The sequence below is a fragment of the Felis catus genome, chromosome A3 (genome assembly GCF_018350175.1).
Source record: "Felis catus isolate Fca126 chromosome A3, F.catus_Fca126_mat1.0, whole genome shotgun sequence".
NCBI lineage: Eukaryota > Metazoa > Chordata > Mammalia > Carnivora > Felidae > Felis > Felis catus.
This window is the reverse complement of record NC_058370.1, coordinates 126,101,887-126,128,784: the sequence shown is the minus strand read 5'-3', so window position 1 is coordinate 126,128,784 and position 26,898 is coordinate 126,101,887. Positions and strand designations below refer to the sequence as shown.

At 38.6% G+C, this 26,898-nt stretch overlaps 1 protein-coding gene and 1 non-coding gene across 5 annotated transcripts; both read right to left on the bottom strand.

The window, feature by feature from the left end:
• Positions 1 to 792: 792 nt before the first annotated feature.
• On the bottom strand, positions 793 to 26,620 carry NT5C1B (5'-nucleotidase, cytosolic IB). 4 transcript variants are annotated; one of them, XM_011281313.4, is made up of 12 exons: positions 26,505 to 26,616; positions 20,738 to 20,862; positions 18,889 to 18,978; positions 18,369 to 18,551; positions 17,620 to 17,757; positions 15,854 to 16,285; positions 15,346 to 15,513; positions 14,110 to 14,239; positions 11,568 to 11,690; positions 10,993 to 11,177; positions 2,685 to 2,726; positions 1,953 to 2,184 (listed from the first exon to the last, which is right to left on the bottom strand). In XM_011281313.4, the coding sequence occupies exons 2-11, from the start codon at positions 20,768 to 20,770 to the stop codon at positions 2,715 to 2,717; spliced, it is 1,494 nt and encodes a 497-aa protein (XP_011279615.2). In that variant the 5' UTR covers positions 20,771 to 20,862; positions 26,505 to 26,616; the 3' UTR covers positions 1,953 to 2,184; positions 2,685 to 2,714. The 4 variants fall into 4 exon arrangements, with proteins under 4 accessions (XP_003984531.3, XP_011279614.2, XP_011279615.2 ...); XM_003984482.6 differs by lacking the exon at positions 2,685 to 2,726 and having other exon boundaries at positions 793 to 2,184; positions 26,505 to 26,614; XM_045054909.1 differs by lacking the exons at positions 1,953 to 2,184; positions 2,685 to 2,726 and adding an exon at positions 9,614 to 9,799 and having other exon boundaries at positions 26,505 to 26,620.
• On the bottom strand, positions 14,626 to 14,728 carry LOC111559929. The gene has a single exon (XR_002741397.1). It is a non-coding gene; the product is annotated as a U6 spliceosomal RNA (small nuclear RNA).
• Positions 26,621 to 26,898: the final 278 nt, after the last annotated feature.

Below are 26,898 nucleotides of genomic sequence, written 5' to 3'. Positions count from 1 at the left end.
AAGAAGGTTTCGTGTGAGTGCTGAAGGTAGAGCTTACAGGTGGGAGGGAGCACTGTCCCTGAGGATTCCACAAGGCACCAGAGAAGAAGTCATCAGGGGTGGACCTTTATTTCTTCCTTTTGGTAATTTGAAGTTGCCTCTCAAGCTCACTGATCCCAGAGCACATCTGTTTCCTCTTTCTTTTTCTACCTATCCATGTCTTTTTCATCCTTAAAAGCTCACCTCGGTTCTCTCTATAGTCTGACCACATCCAGCCCACACAGATCTCTTCCTCAACTTCCATGTGCGACCCTCTCTTGGCACTGAGGACAAACAGCTTTTTGGGGTTGACTATATCAGTTTGCATGCTTGACTTACTCTAAGGGATTGTTCAAGGTTTTAAATTTCCCAAAGGACAGGATTATGTCTGAGTTTGTCTTGTGGTCTTCACACTGGAGAATGCATAGAAAACAGTAGGTACTCAGTAAGTGTCATGACTGGTACATTTTGGACTAGCTTATATCAAATTAAGAAAGAGAGCAAAAGCTATATGTCAGCAGCAGTCTTCTTTACCTAGAGCCAGGCCAGAATATGTATACATGGGTGCAGTAGAGATAGAAGTGGGGGTAGAAGAAGCAGGAGAGGGCATGAAGAGGAGAGGAGGCGGCAAATCCTCAGACCTGTTATGTTACTGCTATGTAACTGAAGCATAGAACGTAATGGAATGACTATCTGTTCAGGATGGGTCCTATGGCCATGGAATTAATAACAACTTGAAGTGGAAGGCTGTATATTCACAGAGAAAACAGAATGTAGCTTTTGAAGGAATCTCAGTCCTACCATTTATTAGCTGCACGTTATTGGACAAGCTACTTTTTCTTTGCGAGTCTTAAGTCCTCCATTGGTAAAAATGAGGGTAATAATAATGTTCTGTGACAAACATTTGGTTTGATGAGAAAATGAGGTAACGTGAAAATAACCAGCTCACTGTGCCTATTATGCAGTAGATTATGGTTAATAACCAATAGATGTTTCTTGAAATCAAAAGAAAAATAACAAAATAATAATAACAACGAAAGGCTAGGATATTACACTTCATGTCACATTTTGAAGTGGTAGCCAAAGATTTTTTTTTTTTTTATGTAAACATTGGACCTACCTGTCAGGCCCAGAGCCAGAGACTTCAAATATGAAGCCTTGTAGTCCAGAGGTAATGCACCCTCGGGTAAGCTTCAAAGAACCTTCCCCAGGTTCTTCAGGTTCTCCAGACCTTCTGTTTGGAGCTCATCTTAGATGGAAAGTGCCCTCTATGAATAACCTGCTGATTTATTTCTCAATGAGCAGTGTCAAACTTGGTGCAGGAGTCAAAATTGCAGGTGGAGTGACCTTTTCATTTTGCATTGATTAAAAGCCTGGTCACAGAGGCAACAGAATAAAAAGCTCCAATTTTCAAGAGTGTATCTAACCCTACTCTTTCCTTCTTTGAAGACCAATATTCTACAATGATGGTGGGTAACAATTCAATCAACCAACATCCAAAAATGAGCAATGCTTTGTAAAAATAACTAGACACCTGAGATAGCCCGTTAAGTATTCAAGCATTCAGGTTCTAAACTTATCCTAAAGAGTCATCAATATGACTTACACATAAAGGTAAGTGCAGTGGTATTCAACAGCATTGATAGCTCAAAGAGAAGTAGCTTGAAGGTAGCTTGAAGGTTCAAAATATTTTCAAAATATCAAGAGGAAACGTTTCCAAATGAACTAAGTTCTGAGGTCCAATCATCTGAAATAACTATCTAATTACCCTAGAGATCCACAAAAGTGGCTTCTGTAATACCAGACTCACTGCTTTATTTCTCCTCCCCATCCCTAATTGTTCATTTTTTGATTAATGCCATAAGGTACATGAGCTGTGATGGTGCCGAATTTCTGTGCCCCTTCAATGTGGAACATGTGGTCATCAAAGAAAATGTGGGGCCTTATCTTTACCAAGATGGGACCTTTGGGGGCTCCAGCAAGGAAAAGAGCTTCGTCTATCTCTAGACCCCAGCGGCGAAGGGTTTTCAGCACTCGGGCGCCTGAACTGGCTGCACTCCTGGCTGTAACCAGGTAGGTCCTGATAGGGCAAAGTAACCGTTCGTCTTTGGCATAAAACTTCTTTTGCAGTCTGCCTAAATCTTCCAGAAAGCCTTTTAAGGGACCCTGTAAAAGGAACATATGTCATAGCTGTGATCCAGTGAGCTAAAGGAAGTGAATGCTGAAAAAGCAGAGGCTTATAGGAGCTTATAAAAGGATATAATACAGCATTAGACTGTCAGTATTCTAAGGCCAATGGCAAAGTCCTGAAACTCCTTGCGTTTATGTGAATATGTTTCCTTTTGTGGAACTATCCTTGCATTGCTGGAATAAATATAGGATAACCATATAATTTATCATCTAAACATAGATGTTTTAAGAGTGAAAGAAGTTTCTATACAAAGTTAAACTGGGGCAACAGACATAAATTATCCATGGCAAAATGGGATACTCTAAATAAAGTCTGGTTAATCACTGAAGCACTATTTTGGTTTGCTTTTTGTGAATTGCATGTTTTATTATTATAATTTATGCTATATTATAATATATGCTAGTTAAGTGACTTCTTGGCTTGAATCTAACCTTGTCTTATATTTACAATTACCTTTGTATATCTTCACACTTACTTTTATCTTCATCTTTCTGAACACTTAGTTCTAGCTGTTTCTCTGGAATAGAGCAAGAATTGGATTCTGCTATATGATCCAATATGGAATTCTTAATTTTTTAAAACAAAGTTGAGTTTTAGGCCATTTATATTTATTGGCATTACTAATATATGCGATAATGGTTCTGTCTTAGGATTTTTATTGTATTTTCCTTGTTTATTGAGTATCTTTTTTCTTTGTGAACATGTGTATGTGTGTTTCTTCTAACATTTAGGAAGGTTTGTAGTATTTCCTTATATTGGTTACCTTTGTAACTTTAACTTTTTATAGTACTTTTAGTCCTTTATTTTTTAAATATCAGACCTAGTGTTTTTTTATAATGAGAAATAATGAAATTACAGTCCTTTTTTACCTCTCTTTCATCTTCTGTTTCTTTGCAAGCATCCAATTTTACTTGTTCCCTCTTCCTCATTTTCATTATTAAAGATTCCTATATTTCTATTTATCAGTTTTACATCTTATCCTTTGATCATTATTGTAACTGAAGATATCAACATACTTATTATTCCTTGGATTTTTTTCCTCCGCATTTTTCTTGTTTTCATTAGTGATATAATTTCTACATCGTTAGGACATATAATGTGAACTTTCTTTTCTGTCACCCTAATCCCTACAATTGTTTTAGTTTTGGCTCTATGGTTAAATATATTCTGCATCCATTTGTGCCTCCGTGTTTTTTTCATCTACATGTGGGCCAATATGTGTCTTCTAGACTAATTTTCCCAAGAAAATCTTATGGAAATAACAATCTCTGAGAATATAGTATGTTTTCAACTGTTGATCTATTTTCTTTACTTGAATAAACTTTTGGCTAGATATAGAATCTGTGATATATATTTTCTCTCCAAGTGATTTTATAAGTAGTACACCACTGTCTTTTGCTATTGAGTGCTGCTGTGGAGAAAACTGAAGACAGCTTGATTTTTTTCCCCCACTCATATGTGCAGACTGCCCAAAGAATTACTTTTTCATCTTTGATGTCAAAATATTTTACTAGGGAATGTCTTGGTGATGATAATTTTGTTCTAGGTCCCAATTACATAATGTCACCTTTAATCTTTATTCTTTTAATAGTTTACTTTTTAAATGTTTTTATTTACTTTTTTTTTTTTTGAGAGACAGAGAGAAAGAGAGAGAGAGAGAGAGGAAGAGAGGGAGAGGAAGGGAGGGAGAGAATGAGCTGGGGAAGGGCAGAGAGAGACAGAGGGAGACACAGAATCCAAGCAGGCTCCAGGCTCTGAGCTGTCAGCACAGAGCCTGATGTGGGGCTCGAACTCGTGACTGTGAGATCATGACCTGAATCAAAGTTGGACACTTACCTGACTGAGCCACCCAGGTGCCCCTAATCTTTCAATAAATCTGACAGTTTCAGATATTTTATTGATTTATATTTTGATATAATTTTGCATCTTTGTATTTACCCCACACAATCCTCTCCTCCTCCCTTCAAAACATAATTTCAGTGTTTTCTTCAGGGATTCCACTTATGCATATGTTGGATTTTCTTTACCTATGATACATTTCTGTCATTTTTTTCTCTGTAAAATCCTATTTTTCAATTTTACTCATTTCCAGAGTTCTACCATTTAACATTTTATTATCTCTCCCTTGATTCTTGCATTTCCACTTTATGACCCTGACCCTGCTTTATTATGTTTTTAAAGGTCATAGTAAATGTTTAGTCACAATTTTTACCTATGCTTTGGCCACTATTTCTAGTGAGAGATCTACATCTGTTATTAGATTTTGCCCTTTTTTGCCTTTGTCTCAGTATCTTTGTGTATGTTCTGTGCTGCTTCTGTTTTTATTACTCATCACTGAAGCAGACTGGTTTTTCTGGGAACAATTAGAGAGTTTATGGGGGAAGGACAAGGATAGTATTGTAAGACTGACTTGTTTTCAGTTCAAAAGATCCCTTCCCTGCTGTCCTGGAAACAAACTGTTTATTTATAAACATGACTTAACAGATGATCTTTTGTCTATTTAGATCTAAACATTATTTAGATCACTGTTTCTCTAAGGCTGCAAATATCAGGAAAAAAAAACCATGTAAAATTCATTTTCTAAAGGTGTTCTAAAACTATTAACTATTTCTAAAATTGGCAACAGCAGCAAAGGGGGTATGGTGACTGTTGGCAGGATCCACCCTACTAATAACTAGTTTGGCTTTGAAACAAGAGGAATACAGTTCTCCTACTGCTTTTGAGTAGTTTCCAAAGGGAATAAATAGGGACCAGTTTATGTCACCATATTCAGAGCGGGTGTCCATATCATCCTTTCTAGGGACAATTTAAATGTAAAAACATAAGGATGCCTGGGTGGCTCAGTCATTTGAGTGTCTGACTTCAGCTCAGGTCATGATCTTGTGGTTTGTGAGTTTGAGCCCTGCATTGGGCTCTGTGTTGACACCTCAGAGCCTGGAGCGTGCTTCGGATTCTATGTCTCCCTCTCTCTGCCCCTGCCCCATTCATGCTCTGTCTCTCTTTCTCTCAAAAACAAGTAAACATTAAAAAAATAAATGTAAAAACATAAATCGGTTAAAAGTAAAAATTATAGAAAAGATATGCCATGCAAACACCAGTGAAAAAACCCAAACCAAAACAAATAAAAAAGCTGGAGTGGTTATATGACTATGAGACAGAGAGACATTACATAATGAAAAGGGATTATTTCACCAAGAAGACATAACAATCCTAAATATTTAGGGAGTAAGCAGAAGAGATTAAAAATACATGAAGCAAACACATATAATTGAAAGGAGAAATAGATTAATCCCCAAACATACTTGAAGGCTTCATCCCTGCCTCCTCAATAATGGATACAAGAAGTAGGTAGAAACCTACTGACAATATGGAAAACTTGGGCAATATTACCTAATACACTGTCAATTTAATCTAATTGACATGTTTGACTACTCAACTTAACAATACGGAATCTCAAGTACACATGAAACATTAACCAAGATAGACCATATTCTGGGCATAAAACACTCCTCAATAAATTTAAAGAATTGAAATCATATAAAATGTATTCTTTGATTACAGCAAAATTCTATGTGGAATCGATAAGAATGAGATATCTAGTAAAATTCTAAATACTTGACAGATAACCAACTTCTTTTTTTTTTTTTAATAATTTAAAAAAAATTTTTTTCAACATTATTTTTTGGGACAGAGAGAGACAGAGCATGAATGGGGGAGGGGCAGAGAGAGAGGGAGACACAGAATCGGAAACAGGCTCCAAGCCATCAGCCCAGAGCCCGACGTGGGGCTCGAACTCCCGGACCGCGAGATCGTGACCTGGCTGAAGTCGGACGCTTAACCGACTGTGCCACCAGGTGCCCCAAGATAACCAACTTCTAAATGACCCATAAGTCAAAGAGGAAGTCAGAGGAAAATTAAAAAATACTTAGAATTGAATGAAAATTACAACCTATCGACATTTGTGGGATGCCATCACAGCATCATTTAGAAGAAATTTTAATGTATTAAATGCTTATTTTAGAAGTCTTAAATCAGTGTCCTCAACTTCCATCTTTAGAAACTTAGAGCTGGCTATTGAGAAGATAAATAAAATTATTGTCTAGCTAGACTAAGAACAGGGGAGAACCACAGAGAAGACAAATATTACTAATATCAGGAATGAAAAGGTATATATCACTACAATCCTAAAGATAGTAAAAGCAAAATAAGAACATATGAAAACTTTATGCTGATGAATTCAGTGACTTCAATGAAACAGGCAAATTACTTTAAAGATACAAACTCATAAACTGCCGGAAAGTAGGACAAAAAGAAAAAATCTGAGTAATAGTTTATTAAAAATAATTGAATTTTTAGTTAAAGCCTTCCTACACAGAAAAGTCCAAGCCCAGATGATTTCTCTGTGAAAGTCTACCTAATAGTTGGAGAAGAAATAATACGAACTATACACAAAGTCTTCCAAAAATTTGACAGGAAGAAAATATTTCCCACATGATTCTGTGAAGTTAGCATTATTCTGTAAGATATTACCAGAAAGGAACACTATAGAGTTATATATCCTTCAGGAGCATAAAAGCAAAAAAAAAAAATCCTAAATTATATTTTTACAAATTGAATTTAGCAAGATATAAAAAGGGTACTACAACATAACCAAGCTGAATTTATACCAGCAGTGCAAAGCTGCCTCAACATTTTTAAATACATCATTGTAATTTAGCTATCAACACACTAGAAAAGCCACATGCTTTTTTCAATACATGCAGGAAAGAAATTTGACAAAATTCAACATGCATTTATCGTAAAAATTCTCAAAAAATAGGACTAGAAAGTAATTCCCTTACTTGGCAAAGGGCATCTTGAAGAAAACAATAGATAATATACTTAGGAGTCAAAGACTGAATGATCTGTTCCTAAGATCAGGGATAAGGCAAGGATGTCCCCTCTTATCACTCTTATTGAACATTCCACTGAATTCACAAGCAAGGCTAATAAGGCAAGAAAGATAATTAAAAGACATACAAAATGGAAACATAGAAATAAAAGTGCTTTTATTCGTCAATATTGTCTATGTAGAAAATCTCAAGTCATCTATGAAAAGTTTACTATATTAACTAGTGAATTTAACTAAGTTGCAACATACGAAGTCAATATGCAAAATCTGTGATAACAGATTGGAAATCAAAATTTTAAAGTACCAATCACAATAGCACCAAAATTATGAAATACTTAGGTATAAATCTAACAAAGTATGTACAATATCTATATACAAAAACATTTGAAACACTGAAAGAAATCAAAGATGACCTAAATGAATGGAGAGATGTACTATACCCATGGACTGAAAGACTTGATATTAGGACATCCCCCTGCCTCCCCCAAGTTTAAGCTATAAATTCAACATAATCATAATAAAAATTCCAGCAGAATTTTTTTTTTCAGGAATGGACAACCTAGTTGTTAAATCTATATAAGAATGCAAAAAAAAATTCAGAATATCTCAAAGAATTTTAAAAAATAACAAATTTGAAGAATTCACACTACCTGATCTCAAGACTTACTATAAAACTGCACTTATCAAGACAGTGTGATATTGGTAAAAGCATGGACACCTACATTAAAGGAACAGAAAGCCAGTCTTTTTCACAAATAGTGCTGGAACAATTAGGATATCCATAGGCAGTAAAAGTGAACTTAACCAATACTTTGCACAAATACAAAAGTTGATTAGAAGTAGGTCATAATCCTAAAAGAAAAAAACCCTAAAATTATAAAATTATGTGCAAAAACATAGGGAATTTATGTGACTTTGGCAAACAGTTTTTACATATGACATTAAAAGCATGATTCATAAAAGAACTAACTGATAATTTAAACTTCATCAAAATTGTAAAATTTTGATCATTGAAAGACAATGAATGGTATAAAGAGAATAGAAAGACATGTTTGTCTTGAGACTGAGCGAAAATATTTGCAAAACATATCTAATAGAGGACTTGTATCTCGAATATGTTAAGAACTCTCAAACTTAAATAATAAACCCAATACAAATGAGCAAGAGATTTGAGCAGATATTTTTGCTAAAGAGCATATATGAGGGCATATGTTCAATATGATTTATTGTTAGAGAAATGCAAATTAAAACTACAGTGAGATCCGGAACAACTTAAAAGAAGCAAACAAAAAAAAAACAATTACCAGTACAAAATACTGGTAAGTATGTACTGCAACAAAATCTCGTATATAGTGCTATTGGGAATGCAAAGTGTATGGTCACTTAGGAAAATAGTTTCACAGTATCTTATAAAATTAAACATATACTTAACATGTGACCTAGAAATCCTACTCATAGGTGTTTACCCAAGAGAAATGCAATCTTATGTTTGCACAGAATGCTGTATGCAAATGCTTAAAGTGGCTTTATTTATAAATGCCAAAAAATGGAAACAGTCTAAATCTCCTCCAACAGGTAAATGGATAAAGAAAATGTGGTACATCCATAGAAGAGAATATGACTCAGCAATAAAAAGGAACAGACGCTACTGATACATGGAATGGCATGGATGTATTTCAAATGCATTATGCTAAATGAAAGAAGTCAGATTCAAAAGATTGTATACTGTGTGGTTCCATTTATGTGACATCTGGAAATGGCAAAACTATAGGGACAGAAATTATATTAGTAGTTGCAGATCCTGGAGATAGCAGGGTAGGATGACTACACAGAGGTATGAGGGAATTTTGTGAGTACATTGAGTATTTTGAATTTGGTCTTGGTTTCACAACGGTATACATTTGTCAGAACTCAGAAGCATCCAATAAAAATTATGAATTTTACTGTATATAAATTATACATCAAATGTTATGATTAAAACACACAGAGACACACACAGATGCATACATACACACAGAGTTGGAGACCACTGTTTGAGAATGGTGAGACTAAGTAGGGATCAAATCAGGAAATGTCTGTTCATTGTTATAGTGCCACACTGGAAGCTTATAAGCCACCAGAGAGTGGCCAAGTTAATCTTCTCTAGCTGTTTCATTTTCTGGGGACTCTCAGCTCTCCTCTATTTGAGACAAGTGGGACATTGTCATGACCAAGCTGCAAGTCCCATGACCAACATACTTGAAAGGCTTGGGTAGGAATTGTACCTCAGTTGTACTTCTTTCTCATCAGTGGAACACATTGGCAATACCTGATATTTATAGAAAAGCTACGTTTACTGTGTAAAAAATAGCATCTTTATGGGGTGCTTGGGTGGCTCAGTTGGTTAAGTGTCTAACTTCGGTATGACCTCACGGTTTGTGGGTTCCAGCTCCGCATCAGGCTCTGTGCTAACAGCTCAGAGCCTGGAGCCTGTTTCCGATTATGTGTCTCCCTCTCTCCCTGCCCCTCCCCTGCTTGTGCTCTATTTCTCAAAAATAAACATCAAAAATAAGTAAGTAAGTAGGTAAAATAGCATCTTTATCCACTGCCAGAAGGACTGCATAATGAAAACAAGTATCTTCAGTTGAAATTTGTTGGGTATTCCAGCAATAACTAGCGTTGGGCTTCACAATTTCAATGTTTAATGGAAAGAACAAGTTCTTTAACACGGAAAAGGGAAGTGATTAATGCAAAATTTAGAATAAATTTGATTTACCTGAGATGAGAAAATGGTATTTTAAGATTATCTTGAAATAATTATGATTTTGAATATTTTAAGTGTTCTTTTTTTGGAAATTTCCAAATTTCAGTAATAGACTACTATACAATGGACTCTGAATTTCAGCAGACTTACTAAAATATAACAAAGGATTTTCCTCTCAATTTCTTAACAATGAACAACTTCATAACATAAGATCAAGTTTTCCAAAGAAGCTGTTAAGGCAGGGACCATGAAGTTATGTGCACATGTGTGCACACGTACACACACACACACACACACACACACACACACACAGTTTAAATATCGCTTGCTATCACAAGACAAATTAGTGAAACTTTTCAGCTTTCTGTTAGTCTATTTATGCTTTTACAAGTATAATAAAAATAACAATATTTGTTTAAGTTCAAGAAAAGCTGAAAAAAAGACCAATTAAATAATTAAATTCTTTGGTAAAATTCTTAGATTAAAACTAAATGGTCCATCAGTTTAGATTCAGTTTAGAGAATAGCTTGATGTTTCAGATTTCCTTTGGTTCAGGAGTTGTAAGTTTTGTTTATTTCAGACTGTGACTTTAACATTTCAGTTCATGGGTTGATTCAAAAAACTTAAATATTCAGTTTCATTTTGATTCAGTGTTCATAGCTTGCACTTACTTGAGGCTCATTGTTTGATTCAATCTGAGCTCACACTTGTGCAAATTTTCTCAATTAAATAATGCCTTTATTGAGTTTGAGGTCTATGGTCAAAGAGGTCCATAAATGTTTACCGAACCTATTGGAAATCACTTTACTATTCTGAGAACTTATTATGTAGAAATGGTTTACTGGTAAGCCATATTACCTCTATTACTTGTAATTTGGAGCTGAACTCATTATCATGAGAAGATCATAGAAACATTTCCAAAACAGGATAGATAAAAGAACGCTAAAACAAAACAAAATTAAAAACAAAACAAACCAAAAACAAAAAGTACCCAACCGGCAGCAGATGTTTCAAAATGAGGAGTTCATGAAAGAAAGGGAGCAAAGTGTGAAGGATATGAAGTGAGGAATAGCCTGCCTAAAATAATTCAAAACATTTATATGTTGGAAAATAAGTAGATCAAAATTAATTAGAAATCACTGAACCTACCTGAGCAAGAGGCTTATTTTCAAATAGTGCTTCATGTTGAAAGAACTTGTCCAGCCCGTGCTCCTTGGTAATATGTTCAGATTCATCCGAGAAGAGGACGGCATCCCCATCAAAGGCCACGCGGAGCTGTGTGTCACAGTAAGCCATGTCTTTGGCTCCATCAAACATAGTTGCAGAGGCGATCCCTGGCAGACCATGGAGATTTATTAATAGTCTTCCCAGAAGCGTCAGTTTCTTCTACCATTTTAATGATTAAAAAAAGAAAAAAAAACCTTTGCAGTATTTTTTTTTCAAGCTATTACCTGATGACTCAACTGCTCTTTATAACCACGCATCCCCAAACTATTGTTTACACACTGCCTCCATTTCTATAAGGGATGGGAAAGTGTAAAAGCAGTTGTAGGACAATCACTGAGGATGTCCACCTCTAGAAGGTCAGAGCTCTAAAAGACAGCCTTAGGGGCTGCCACTCATTGGAAACGGCTTACCAGAAAATTTAACAAGCCACATAATCATATATGAAGCCCAATGAAAGTCAACACTAGCGCAAACCTTCGATAAAACCAAATGAATACCTTCTTGTATGGCTTCTTGTACTTTTTCAGAATCTGCCGAAAGATATAAGTTGGTAAGATATGCCTTCAAATAGCCAATGGGGCTTTTTCCACCAGTCAGACAGAAGCGGTCAATTAGTAAGCCTATTATTGGGCAAGAAAGACTTTGTTATGTCAGAGACTAAAGACAATCTACCTACTATAAATGTAAATCAAAGTTATCATAGGAATAATTGAGTGTCTATTGAAGTTTTAAAATTCATAGCACTAATATTGAAAAACTGCTATATTACATTTAAAAAGCTATTTTATATAATAGTGGATGGGTTTGGTACATGATAATTCATTAAGTATGTCCACGTAGACCATGCCAATTTACCCTCACAACAACTGTATGACAGGCATTATTCTCATTGTGACACAAAAGGAAACCGAGACATAAAGACTTGTCTAAGCTCATTGGTTCATAAGGACTCTTGTCTAGACTAGAGCATAGTTCTTTTCCTTCAACCACAGGCTCTTCACTTGTTGAAAGAGATAGTTAATGTGTGGCTCTATTTTAAGTACCATTTCTGTATTTCTTCAGTAACAGTACAATAGTAATGACAAGCAGTGCCAGGATTTAAACTGTTTTCTAAAAACAACAACAAAAGGTCTGAAAGTGTCTCCTTCTTCACTTGGAATTTTAAATGTAATTATTTAGCAGACTAAATATTAAAATACCACTAAATGTCTTTCAAATCAACAACAATTAAAAAGCAAACGCTAGATGTTGGTGAAAGTTTTGTAAAACACGTACCCATATTCACTTTAGATGAGGGTATAAACTGCTATAAGCTATCTAGAAAGTAACCTGACAATATGTCTCAAGAGCTTTTGTTAGTTTATAGCTTTTGACCTTTTCATAGTTTAATCTAAGGGAATAATCTGAGGCTCTGATAAAGATTTATGTGGAAAGGTCTCAGCTCAGGATTATTTATAAAAGCAGAACACCGTTTAATGATATGAGAATAGCTGAATAAAGTATAACATTATGCATATGAGATAGTACATACCCATTCAAGTATTTTTTAGGTACATGATGAATGGGTACCTGCATGTGATACAAAGCAGAATTTTGAGTCTAGTCGTTGTGTTTCATCTGTATGGACCAACAGAGTAGATAGAGTCCATTGACAGTTGAGGTGGAAGTGTTTGCTACTGTATGAACAAAATACTCTTGTTTTTCACATAAGCCAACATTGGGCATAAGTGGCACCGAAGTATACTCTACAATTCCTTAAATATATTAATTTAAAGGTCAGAAATTATTTGGTGGCATGGGGGACTTCAGAAATGATTAAAACACCATCCCAATTTGCAAGTAAATCATAGTTCCCTGAGCAGCCAGGCACGTAAAACAGATAATTGTAATCTAACAGGCCATACGTAGCAGAAGGAGACACAGATTGCATTCAATACTCCGAGAAGAGAAATGATGCTTCCAGGTGAAAGGTTGTTATTTCATGAGTAAGGCTGTGTGAAGAGATGGAGCTCAGTCAGTTCATTAGCAGAACTGTTAGGTCAATAACCATGATTCCTTATGCTACTAGCCATGATGGACCCAGTTTGGCAAGGGTCAAGAGACCTAAATCACCTACTAAATCAAATAAGATTGCTGTAAAGTTAATAGCTGCCATAACTGAGTGATTATGCTGCTCATCTATACCAAACCTTTTATATACGTTCTCTTTTCATGTCATAACACTATGAAAGCTCCTTTTTTGAAAGGCAAACATTTTTTAAAGTACGTCTCAGACATCAGCCTTATAATTAGGATAATGTAAAACTCATAATTTGTAAAATACATCTTGATTATTTATAAGTATGCCCACTTTAAACCCACTTTAAACCTTGAATATACCAAAGTTCAACCTTACTCTGACTTCACATACCCATAAGACTGGATATGTCACTTAAAGATAGGCTAAAGGTCCTCAGATAACAAGTCAGGTAATTCCATAACAGGAAAATGAGGATTTTTCTCTTAAAGTATCCAACACATTGATGGAAATGCTATGAGAAGACTAGAGTCAATCCAAATTTCCATGTAAAGGAACAAAGACATTTTTGCTGGCATGGATCTGATGTGCAGGGAAAGCAGTCAAGGAGAATCAAATTGTTAAGAGTCGAAAGGAAAGGGGAAAACCTGTAAACCTTAGACATGGATATGTGGTGAACAAGAAGTGTGATCACCCAGAGAAAGCCTCTGGGTTGATGGCTCCGTGAAGTCAAGTTCAGAAGTGAAAAACATAAAACAGAGAAATATATCGCAGGAGCTGGGATTAAGTCTTTGAAATTCACACTTGACAAGTTAAGTCCGGAGCTTTGGGCCCAACTCTGCTGAAGTTAAAAATGAACATGGCCTCTCTTTTTCTGACATAGGCAAATAAACATTCCTCACGCAGAAGGGGGTGTCAGTATCAAAGACGTCGCGTTGGTTAGGCCACAGTTAGCAAAATGACATGGCTTCTCCCTTCCAGAGCAGCTAGCTGTTCTTCCACATGTTGTTTATTTTACTTACCATAGTGATTGACGCTGTTTATAAGCCGCACTCCCACTTGGGCATGGTTATTAGTCATCAGTACAATATCAAATAAGTCCTGTTCATTAGGATACAGCTCACGGAGTCTAGCATTGACATGCTGCAGTGCCTGCAGGTTACAAACATGAATGCATGTAAAGAGGGCCAGGCAAGGTGGGCATTGGAGTCTGGAGTCTGGAGAGAAAGGATAGCATCAGTGTCAAATTCAAACTCTGAAGACTCTTCACTGAGAGATTATGGCTCCGTTAAGGCAGGGTTATGTCATTCATTCCTGTATTTCCAGCCTCTGCTACACAGGACATCAGTTAATGTTTGCTGAGTAGATAGGGAAAGTTTGTTGAAGACTGTTACATTTGATTTCTTAGAATTATCTCTGTGGGGTAGGTAGAGGGAAGGATCAGGTTAACCCTTTTATGCTTTGTCTATTTTTTTTTTTTTTTTTTTGGATTCATAAAATCTGCTTTTCCGGATCATCTGGTGATTATTTTTTATTGTGAAAATATAGAATGCTTCATGAATTTGCAGGTTACCCTTGCACAAGAGCCATGTTAATGGTTTCTGTATTGTTTGAATTTTAGGATATGTGCTACCAAAGCACTTTGTCTATTTTTCAAACATGAGTCTTTAAAATAGGTTAGTGGTTTCCTCCGATGCATCTACCACGCCCCACAAATACCTTCTACTCACAACTTGTGGAGATGTCGTTTATTTCTGTCTGGTTATAATGTTATGGTGTAAAATTTTGTAAGTTATATAGGGGATCATAAGTGCTATACATTTCAGTGTGAGTTCAGAGAACTTTACTTTCTCTATTAAAATCATGCCTCTAAGCACCAACCAAGATCATCTCGATACTATGTTTGGGGCAGCTAAAGTGAATTTCACTTTGTTTCTAATGCTGGGATTGTAACTCATTATCATTTCCGGTTACCACTCCTTCTAGGAAGGGAACAAAGGTGTCTCTTACACATGTCATCATTAGAACTCGGCTGAGGGCCATCTCAGCATCCCAAATCTAGAACTGGAGACCCTTTCTCACCAGTCTAGGAGCCTCTGTGAAAGCATAAGTTGACCTGAGGTCAACTTGAAAAGGGCAAGAATTACAAAGGTAGACCAGTAATTATAAAGAAACCTTGATGAGTTCCCAGGGACCTGCCTGGGTCCTTCCGTCTCCATCCAGGGTTCTGACAGGAGGAGCACAGCTTTGGAGAGTACCTTGACAAAGCGGAATGCAGGCCCTGGGGTCAGGATGACATTCTCATTGGTGAGCTGATATTCCATGTACTTTTCTAGACCCTCTTCCTCGAAGATTTTCCTGCCGTCCACCATGTTGAAAAGTGCCCGGGATGACACAGCGATGGTGATGGCATGCTTGGGTTTGGGCTGCATAAAAGGGGTGCCAATGCGAGGACAGTCACACAGAAGGAAGGGATCAGCAAAGGGGCTCATGCCAGGGCAAGGTGGAAAGGTGGAAAGAAAACACCTAGGCGTCAGCTTGGAGCACTGAGATGCTGGAGACAGCAAAGGGCTGAGAGTCCACAATCCAATACCCGCCCCCCCTCCAACTCCTGAACCTACAGGGGTGGGGGCTTAGGGGGAGGAGAAGCAGGAGGCTGGGCAGGACTTCCCTACACATTGGAGAGGAAGAAGGTTGGGGGAGATTCAGGCTGTAGGGTTGCAGAGAGGGGGAGTCCCGGGTCCCAGGTCGGTGGGCCACGCTCACCGGTCGGGGGCGAGAGCAGCTGGGGGTCTTCTCATACAGAGTTCTCACGGATGCCCAATAGGCCTCATCCTCTTCCTCCTCTTCCTCCAGCTGCTGCTGCCGGGGCAGTTCTGACAGGCAGTCGCGGTCCAGCTGGGTGGAGTAGGTCGTCCTGCGCTGGGCATAGGACTTCCATTCGGTGGGGGGCGTGCGAGGAGGGTATTCCCGTAGCTGCATGGAGTCCCGCGCGATGCCATGAGCCCAGGCCTCTGGATTCTCCTGCATCTTGCTGCTGCGCCGGGACTGGGAATAGGACTCCGGGGGAGTGGGAGGGCTCGAGTCGAGAGGCATGGGTGGCGTGGGCGGCGAGGGCTGCTCCGACAGCTCTTTCTGGGAGTCTTGCTGGCTGGGGGAGGTGGATGAAGTCCGGGAGGTTGTGGAGCTAGTGGGGAGCTGGAGCGAGAAAGTGGGAGTCTGAATTAGATGCTCGCCTTTCCCCCTATCTCTGCCTAGCAGGAGTAAAGGACCCTTGCCCTTCCCTTTGTTACATTTTTAGCCCTCAGTTGGATCCCGGTCATCCCAGCTCCTTTAAGTAGGGCTTGGAGGGGCTCACATGTTTCAAGAACCCAGTTATTAGGTATTTCTGTTAAACAGACACAGAGACAGACTGCTTTTATTTTCCCCTCTTTCCTCCCCCCCCCCCCCATCCCATCAGCACCTCACACTGTTTTTTGTTTGTTTTGTTTTGTTTTAGTTTGAAGTAGATATTACAGGTCTTCTTGCCCTTAGGCAGCTGGCACATAGTTCCAAAGTTCTATGCCTTGCTTTCATTTTAACTGCTCATTCAGAGACCTCCAGGTAGGATGGAGGGCTTGAGTAAGGGACCTTGCTCACCACTGCCTTCATCTGTGACCTCCAGTGAACTATGAGCGACTAGACCAGATGCTCCCACCAGCAGACTCTACAAAACATCTGGAGGCATCTCTCTCTCTATTTGCCCTGTGATTAATGCAGCAATTGCTGGGAGGGTTGGTAGTCTAGAGAACCAAGGGTCTCCCTGTTGCCTTCAGAACTTTGTGCCAGTGGAGCTCATTTGGAGAGAATCATCTAATTAGAAAGGAAGTATACCTGTGCAGTAAATTATTAAGCACCTATATCTTATTTCAATTTTGATGATTGTTTCGCGTGTTTCAAAAGACATTCGTGGTTAGATTATTGAGCCACTTTTCAAACAGGAATAGATGGATTGTAGGGATACATATTCTCCATCTAGGTCTGTGTCACTCTCTCTGTACTCAAAAACTCAATCTCAAAACTAATGTTTTCTTTTCATGAGGCAAGGCTTCCATAAGGGCCCAAAACACCACACAATCTAACACTTTTCAACAACTTATTTCCTTTGTTGATTTTTCCACCCCATCTTCTAAGGCTTCAGTACTCAGTTATTGAAGGAAGGAAAGATGGAAGGAGAAGTCAAAGAGCGTAATCATTAAGTGTACAGTTTATAGACCTGGTAACCCTGGGTTTTAATCTAGCTCTATTAGTGTTATTAATGTGAGATCTTAGGCAAGTTACTCTGTGTTTCAATTTTCTCCACCATAAAATAGGGCTTATAGGTTTGTTTGTTTTTAATGATGACTGAATTCGCTAAAACATGTAAAATGAATAGAATAGGGCCTGGCACATAGAAAGCATCAATAAAAAATTATTATCGTCATCATCATCATCATCATCATCGCTATTATCATTATTATATCATGTTCCCTTCATTTCATCTCCATCTCTACCTTAAGACTGGCACTCTTGCTTCTGGTTTCGTCTACTGATGGAGCTCTGGTGGATGGGCTCCGTGAAGTTCGTGACCACTGATTTCGCACAACGTACCCCCGAGAATCAGTCTTCGGCAATGGTGATTCTTGTGATTCCTTTGGAGGAGAGAAGAGACCCAGGAGTATGATACCCCATCACCCACTCCTGCCATGCATGTACCTACGGAACAGCCATGTCAAGCTAAATATAGCAGAGTCCAGTGAGAAGGTCCCTGGCCTATATGATTAATTCAACCTTGACCCTTATGTACTATTCTAGCTCCGGCCCAATCCTAAACTCTGTGAGGGACAAACAGTGGGGATCCACCTGGAGGAGAATCCAAAACTAAGAAACAAATCTGATGTCTCCTATTTTTTTCACCTGTGACTCCTCTTATATGGAACATAGTAGAGTTGACCGTTTTTCCTCCCTTTTCCCCACTTGTTCCCTTAAGGGTAAGCCTGTTAGCTGAAACTAAGAAGATGTGATTCACCATTTTTGACCCTACTACAAAGATGAGGGCAGGTGCCTCCTAAATGGGGCTGCAGCATGGCTCCAAAGCAGCTACCGAAGAGGGAATAGAGCACTCTGGCATTTCCTTTGGGAGGAGTAAGAATGGAGGACACCACGGAGAGGCAAGCGGAAGAGTTTTTATTCCCCACATCCTGCCCCTCACCCAGACTGCCTGTGGCTCCCCTCCGAAGTCAGTTGTTTGATCTCTGCTCACCCTGATCATGGTGATCTGCCGGCCCTGCTCCCACAAGAGGCACATGTGAATATAAACACGTATTGTGCGGCAGGGGCCAAGAAGTACTGTTCCCTCCGCTGCACAAAGGCAGCGTCTACACGACGAGTGACCTCGCATGGGGCAACATCTCAGCAAGTGATTCGGATTGACTGCACGCCTCATCTGAAAGATTGTGCAGAAAATGGTCAATGCGATGGCCAGACTCCCCTTCCCTCCCTGATTTGAACAATGACCAGTCTCCTCCCATAGGCTGAGCAGAGAATATGGCTGTGGTTTCTACACCATATATTCTATATGAACATGGGGATGTGTACTGGTGGGGAAGGCAGGGACCAGCTTCTCCTAGTCTGTCCTTAATCTCTCATGAGAACATTAGGTTTCCCTTAGTAGAAATCTCGGCAGCTCAGTCTTCTCTCCCAGAACTCCCTTGCTGCCTTACATTTTCTGTTATGCTTTCTACTCTATAATTCACTCATCATATCTAAAAAGGTCAGCTCACCTGCGTGCTCAGACGAACTCCTGATTTCTCAGAATCCTTTCTTTTCTCTGTGTCTATGCTGTCTTTTGAGTTCTTCGATCCAGTATCATTCTTAATATGAAAACAAAGTGTATTTATTAATTTTTTAATCCTAGGGGCATTAGAAACCTTGGGTTTAGGAATGGGAGGATAAATAAAAATTAGAATTTGTCTCTTTCCCAATTTAAAAGTATATATAAATTTTAGACATTTTCCCTCTGTTATAACAGGCATGGGTAAAAATAACACCTATCAGAGAACTATATAAACAATTTTTTAATTTAGAAATTTGTTGGCTTATATATTGAGGCACGAGGTATTTATCATTTAAAAAATGATAACAAGGGAAATGCTATGGCAGAATTTTCTAGGGCTCAGCCAGACTTAAATTTAATGTGAAATTGCTCACACAGAATAATTTTTTTTTCTCTCCATTCCTCTGAAGATTGCTGCATGAGGAACTTTTCCTTTTGCCACGTAGAATTAAAACTTCTCTTGTTTGTTTTCTTAACAAACCAGAACTCCAATCTTCTGTGCATCTAAGCCTCACCAATATTAGCTTGATTTTTAAAATCAAGGTTCTTAATCCCATGCAGATCTAATGACCGACCTGTCTTCAGTACATATTTTCTAATTACTCATACCAGCTACAGTGAAAGGATGGACATTTCTTAATTAACAAACTTGTAGGGAAGTCTGTGTAGGAGAGCACAGGGAGATAATTCATGTCATGGACAGCTAGTCAAATATTTTCATTTTCAATTGCGGAACATACCATTGTGTGTGTATTGTTTCATACTAATTCGGCAGCTGTAATGCAATCAGGATTAGCATTATTTCTGTTTTAAGAGCTCATCTTCTAGCTTAGACCACGGTGCTCAGGCGCAGTCTAGGCATAAAGCTCTTTGTGCATCTGTGTTAGTTGAATGATGGAGACTGTGACTGCAGAGAATGGCAGAGCTGTGTGGCCCTAGAACTGATCTTAAAATCCTCCTAGCCATTCTCCACACCACTACCCTAAAATCCCGTCAAAAGATATTTTAAACCCAATCCTTCGTCTCTATCCCTAGTATCATTGCCTTGTTCCAGATCTCAGATCGGTATAGGACTGCATTCTCAGAATTATAGACTTTTGGTCAGGTTTCATAACTTTAAATCCTCCCAACTTCTAGATCTACCCCATCAATTTAAAGTGAACTTTATCAAACATAAATCTAATTATGCTTCATTTCCAGGTACACCCTTCATTTGCTTGGTTTTACAGACCAGGAGCCTCATGGTGCATCCTGTCCGCCTCCAACTCGCCCTCCACCGTACACTTTTATCTCTGTGTTTGCTTGTGCTAAATGACTTGCATTTGCCTTCATATCACCCTATTTCCTTGTAACCTCCTCTTCTCTTTAATGTTCTTCAAAACCCAGCTCAGCATGACCTGGGAGAAGTTCCCAGAGTTAAACATTCTTTTATGTTGCCTGTGTCTTTTATACATATTTTCACTGAGCACTGAATTGTATTTTGTTTATATATTCTCTTTCCTACTAGGCTGTGCATTCTTCACAGATAGCAACAGTGTTTCCACCTCTTGCCACTGACATAGGAGCCTCAGCCCAATAAAGGCTAAATAATTCAATTGATTGCTACTGTATGCTCTAATCTCATTCTTCTCCATTCTTCATTTCCTTTATTTTCCTTCCCTTTTCTCCACATGCAGTCATTATCTGAAATGATTTAATTGTTGCCGAACATTCCCGGAGGTAATGCTATCTACATTTGTTGATATCTACATTTCCTTAGCTCTTTGGCAAGATTCTAGGACATTCAACTCACTCACCTTCTTTTTCTGTTTCAGAGATGTTTGACTCATTTCTTTTAACTGGAATTTCTTTTGTTGTTACGCAGGTTTTCCTCTCCCCAGCTCCATTTCCTGTTGTTTCTGTTGCTCTGCCTAGGTTTGCGCTTAGAATGTCAAATTTATGACATCATATGTGATTCCATAGTAACAAACTGACTCTATATATATGACTATAAAAAAAGCAATAGTATTTCTTCAAATTTGAGTACATCTACTCATAACCATTCTTAGAGTTTTTAGGAAGTGATGTCTAAACAATGTTAAAATGTTTTATACGTAGCAATATCAATATTACTGCTTCCTTCTTTTTAAACATTACTATATTACTCATCAGGTAAACCCCACTGTGGGTGTACATTTTCTGGTACTGCAAAATTGAATGGCAAACTCATTTGCGGCCCCGATCATTTATTATTGTTTACCCCAAAAGATTTTGGAGAACTTTGTGCAATCTGGAGATGATTTTTGACTCAGAGCTGAGGTTTTGTTCTCATGGAGAACAATGGAGTTTAGACCTGTTTTTAGTTTCATGTTGGGTGTTTCTTTCACAATGGCAAGGTCATTTCCATTTTACAAAGTCAAAGCACCTTCCCTTGGACCAGACAGTGTAGGAGAATGATACCTGCACGGTCGTTTTGCTATTTGCCCCATCCTCGAAACTTTAAGCGCATATTTGTCCCTCTTGTGTGCACACAGAAAATATACAATCCAGTCCCCAGCTCTGGTTTACAGGGTCTGCTAATGTAATGCATTTAATGGTTCTGGTTTTATCTTCACCCAGGCTCTAGGAAAGAGACTCACACACCAGCCTGAGTTGGTCAAACCAGCGAGGACTAAGGCAGATTTCCTCCTCTCTTAATTGGAGTTAATAATTTAATTTGAATATCAGAGGAAGTTTTTGAAAGCTTTAATCAAAGTTCTCCAAGGAGTCTTCTAGATAGTAAAACACATTGGCTCAAGTTTAGAGGCCCTCAGTTTGAATTCTTTCCCCACTGTCACTCTGTACCTCACCCCCACCCAGTATCTCTCTGAGATTCTGAACAAGTGGTTTAATCTTCCTAAATCTCAACTTCCTTATTTGTAAAATGGAGAAAATGATGGTATCAACATCAAAATGCACACAATGATAGTAATTGTGATAGTTGAAATAGTGTGAAGTACTTAAGACAGTTCTTGGCATTTATAAGTGATTAATAAATGTTAGCTATTACTGTGTTACTCATAATTATGCTATAGCTATGCTAGAGAGTTCAAACAGAAAATCTCTAATCTCCAATGCAATCTGGTTGTAGGAACAGAAGTTTAAAAATACCTATTGTTCAGATACATGTATAATCAATCAAATATCAGTTTGGTGGTTCTTCCCATATCCTAGACTCTCTAGCCCCACTGGTGAGACAGAGCAAGGAGGGCAGGCTGGAAGGGAGCAGTTGTTAAAGTAGCAGGAGCAAAAGCTGGAGCGCTCTGAGACTTGCTTTCTATAACACACAGGAGGAAGATTTTGCAGAGATGAAGGATTGAAGAGTCTGGTTTCTGACTGGTTCTTGTAGCCAGGATCAGCCTTTGCTTCTTGTCCTTTCCATGACTCTTCCATGTAAATCAGCATCCATATGTTCAATAAGTTCCTTGATTATTGCTCCTTTCCCGTATCACACAGCCTCAGATAGACTATGAGCTTCATGAGTGTTTTGAATTTTTTTGTGTACCAAGATTTAAATATGTCATTTTGTTTTGAGTGCTGAGGATGATGTTAAAGAATTATTCGTATTTTTTCAGATTTCCTCATTTGTCTTTCTTTATTATCTGCTGATTATTAACTTTGTTATTGAACACTGAAAGCTACGCATACATGGAGGCAGTTGTGCTAGTCAGGATTCTCTAGAGAAACAGAACCAATAGGAGATATATAGATATAGAGGAAGACATTTATTGTGGGAACCAATTCATGTGACTGTGAAGGTTCTTCTGACTGCCATCTGCAAGCTGGAGAATGAGGAAAGCCAGTGGTATGAGTCAGTATCAGTCTGAAGGCCTGGAAACTAGGGTAGCCGATGGTGAACTCCCAAACCAAGGGCAAAGGCCAGAGAGCTTGAAAGGCCCCTGGTTTAAGCTCTAGGGTCTGAAGGTCTCGGTATCAGGAGCTCTGATGTCGAAGGGCAGGAGGAAAAGGTAGATGTTATGGCTCAAGAAGAGAGAGAGAATTCACCCTTCCTCCACCTTTTTTGTTCCCTTTGAACCCTTAATGGGTTGGATGATGCTTGCCCACATTGATGAGGGTGGATCTTCTTTGCTTAGTCTACTGATTCACATGTTAATCTCTTCCAGAAACATCCTCATATATACACCCAAAATCAAGTTTAACCTGCTATCTGGGCATTCCTTAGCCTAGTCCAGTTGTTACATAAAATGAACCATCACAGCAGCATATCTCTTGTTTGTCTTGGGTTCATTTCCCCATGAGTTCAACCTTGGTAATAAAGCCAAGATACTACAAAGTTATGACACTGTCATGTACACTTTCCAGATCAACCAAAATCATTTTCTATAGTGAAATCTTCATTCTAGTTGTGGATGAAATTTTTTTATTTAAAAGAGTTCCATAGGGGCGTCTGGGTGGCGCAGTCGGTTAAGCGTCCGACTTCAGCCAGGTCACAATCTCGCGGTCCGTGAGTTCGAGCCCCGCGTCGGGCTCTGGGCTGATGGCTCAGAGCCTGGAGCCTGTTTCCGATTCTGTGTCTCCCTCTCTCTCTGCCCCTCCCCTGTTCATGCTCTGTCTCTCTCTGTCCCAAAAATAAAACGTTGAAAAAAAAATTAAAAAAAAAAAGAGTTCCATAAAAGGACTCTAAAAGACATTTTAGAATACCACAAATGTGTATAACTAGGCCTTTCCCATCTTTTTTTGGCTAATGAATTTTGATTCTTGCCATGGTTATCGACAGGAATATACCCATTCCCTTGACAGAGCTAAGAGGATTTTGCATAGTCATTTGTGGGATGTGACTCCTACTGGGTCATCCTTTTGCTATTTCTTATTTTCTTGTGAAGCTGTGATATTATGCAAAATTTCTGGGGACACCAGGAGACTCTGCTTTCGCCAGGAGATTTTCATAACGTAGGAGGCATATTGCTTAATACAACTAGGCACTAGTGCACTGGGAAGACTCCGAAGAATCTTTTTTTTCTATGTCCATCCAGGTCTATTGAAATAAATATGGTGGAAAGTGGCTCTATTGCTCTCATAGCTTTTCTTCTCTGAGTCTAAAGATACACAAGTAACTAGCATGTCAGAATGTCAACAACATTTATTAATAGTTTAAACTGTTTGTACGTATGCATATAAATAAGTTCAAAGATAATGAAATTTAGTGAAAATTAGAGAGTTCAAAAAAAGGCACCTGTGAACTCAGTATCCTAAGATAGTCATAATTATATTCTTCCAAAATTTTTTCACCCATTTGTCTGACATTTAATTTTTCTTCCTTTGTAAAATATTATTAGAATTATATAGTGTATACAGTTCAGTATCTTGATTTTTTTTCTATATAATATTAAACGCAGCTATTTTCATGATATTACTTGGTCTGAGTAATCATTAATTTAATGACTCCATATGCTCTACAGTGGGTCTGCTACAATTTGCATAAGTATTTCCCTATTATTGAATTTTTGGAGTATCTCCAGTATTTTGCTATTATGAATAATATTTTCCTGAGTATCTTCTTTCTCAGCTAACATAAGTTTCTTAGTACAAAATCTTTCTTTCCATAGTGACTAGTACATTCAGACATGTATTGGATGGGCCCATCAGAATCCAAGTGCTCTTGATGAAGTGTTACTTGTGTTCAAGAGGGCCACATTGGGTTGGTTGGGGTTTAAGCAGATGGCATTTATTTTGACCTGACTTTGTTTATTGTCTCCTTTGGACTCACTGTCCTGAAAATTTTTCATGAGCAGAGACCTGTATACCTTGTCCACTGCTGTTTTCCTGGTGCCTAGAACAGTTACTAGGAGGTACCACAATAAATATTTCTTAAATAAATACATCATTCCCTTAAGAAATGCATAGCAGTAATAAGCAGGATACAGAGTGCTGTGATAACAGTAGTGGTGAAGATGAGAGGAGACCCACAAGGTCAGTGAGTAGGAAGGAGAAGTACAAAAACACCTTATTTTTTCCCTGTCTGTTTAAGTTCTTTTTCTAGATATCAGTGGTTCTCAAAAACAAACATGCATCAGAATGACCTGGATGGCTTATTGAAACAAGACTGTAGTAGGTGAATGGTTACACAAACGTCCATACCATGGAACGCCACTCAACAGTGCAAAGAAAACATTGATTCTCACAACAACTAGGTGACTCTCCAGAGAATTATACTGAGTAAAAACAGCCAGTCCCCCAAAGCTATATTTCGTTTGATTCTATTTATATAACATTATCGAATGACAAAATTATAGAAATGGGGACAGTAGTGGCCAAGGTTTAAAGTACATGAGGCCAAGATGGAAGTGAACGTGGCTATAAAAGGGCAACATGAGGGGTGCCTGGATGGCTCAAGTGTCTGATTTTGGCTCAGGTGATGATCTCGCGGTTTATGGTTCAAGCCCTGTGTGGGGCTCTGTACTGACAGCTTGGACTATGGAGCCAGCTTCAGATTCTGTATCTCCTCTTTCTCTGCCCTTCCCCTGCTTATTCTCTGTCTGTCTGTCTGTCTGTCTGTCTCTCTCTCTCAAAAATAAATAAGCATTAAAAAATTTTAAACGAAAAAGGGCAACATGAGAGATCCTTATGATGGTGTAAATATTCTATATTTTTAACTTAATTGTATCAGTCTCGATATACTGACTGTGATATTGTACTATAGTTTTGCAAGATGTTGCCATTGGCATATATTGGGCAAAGGGTGATGGTGATGAAGTTTTGGGGCGATGGTGGGGTTTGTGGGGTTCAGAGCTGATGGCTAAGAAAGAATTCTTGAAGACGTTTTTGGTGTAAAAGGATGATTTTATTAAAGCACAGGGACAGGACCCGTGGGCAGGAAGAGCTGGACTGGGGTTGTGTGGAATGGCTGGTTATATACCAAGGACTTGGAGTAGGTAAAATCAAAAGGGAAGTTTCCAAAGAGACTTTCACTTGCTAAAGACTTGCTGGAAACCTAACTATTGTCAAAGCTAAGGTTGTTTTTCCCTCTAGCAAACAATTAACATTAAGACAGTAGGGAGTTCCTGGACTTTAGGCCATTGATGGGGTTGCCTTTTTCTTGTCAACTAGTGGAGACTTATTTATTTTGTTTTTGGGTAGTGGGGGTGTCCAAAGAATATCATACAGGTCCCACCTGGCAGGGGTGGGGTGCATGGGGGAGGCTGGGGGTGTGGGGGGGTGGGTAGTGGTGCTGTTAGCCTGAACTTGACCCTCAGCTGGCCCACACTCTCTCATTAATGGGATGGTTCTGTATTATTTCTTATAATTTCCTATGAATCTATTATTATTTCAAAATTTGTAAAGGTTTACTTTATTTAAAAAAATATACATTGATTGTTGGGCCTCCTTTCCAAGGTCTGTGATCATTAGGTTGGGATTAAAGCCCAAGAAACTGAATTTGTAATGAGTACCCAGATGAAGTTGGTGTTGCTTGTCTGAGAACTACACTTTGATAATCACTGAACAAGAGTAATTAGGAATTCTTACCACTCAGAGTAGAGCTCTAGCTAGCCCACACTTAACCAGTTCAAATAGTCTTCTCCTTACCTTAAATTTTATCTGTTGTGGTAAAATCCACCATCAGTGAAACTGCTTCTTGGATGGGCCCAAGAAACCCCATTACTCATGATGGGGCTTTATCTTGATAGGGAAAAATCTGTTATAAGATGGCCGACAGGACTGATAGGGGAATTCCAGTCCCTGCCTGAAGACTCCCCTTCTGGGTTCTTCCCGGAAGAACTGCTTGCCCCTGGCACCAAATGTCTACTAATGAGGAATGCAGAAGTAACAGACTACAAATTGTCCCCTCTGTTGGTGTTCTGGGCTCAGACCTCTGGGGAATTAACTCCTCGGAACCCACCAGTGTAAAATAAACCTCCTGCCTTCCAAGATCTGCAAGTGCCACTTGGTTCTTCTGCCGGGTGATCCAGACCAGTTTCTG

Bases quoted from the DNA above. Each gene is read 5' to 3' on its own strand.
- NT5C1B (XM_003984482.6), bottom strand. From the start codon at position 20,770: ATGAGTCAAACATCTCTGAAACAGAAAAAGAAG. The intron at 18,979-20,737 runs GTGAGTGAGTTG...TTTCATATTAAG, and splicing joins CTCTGAAACAGAAAAAGAAG to AATGATACTGGATCGAAGAA. The intron at 11,691-14,109 runs GTAAGTAAAATA...GCCCAATAATAG, and splicing joins AAACAGCGTCAATCACTATG to GCTTACTAATTGACCGCTTC.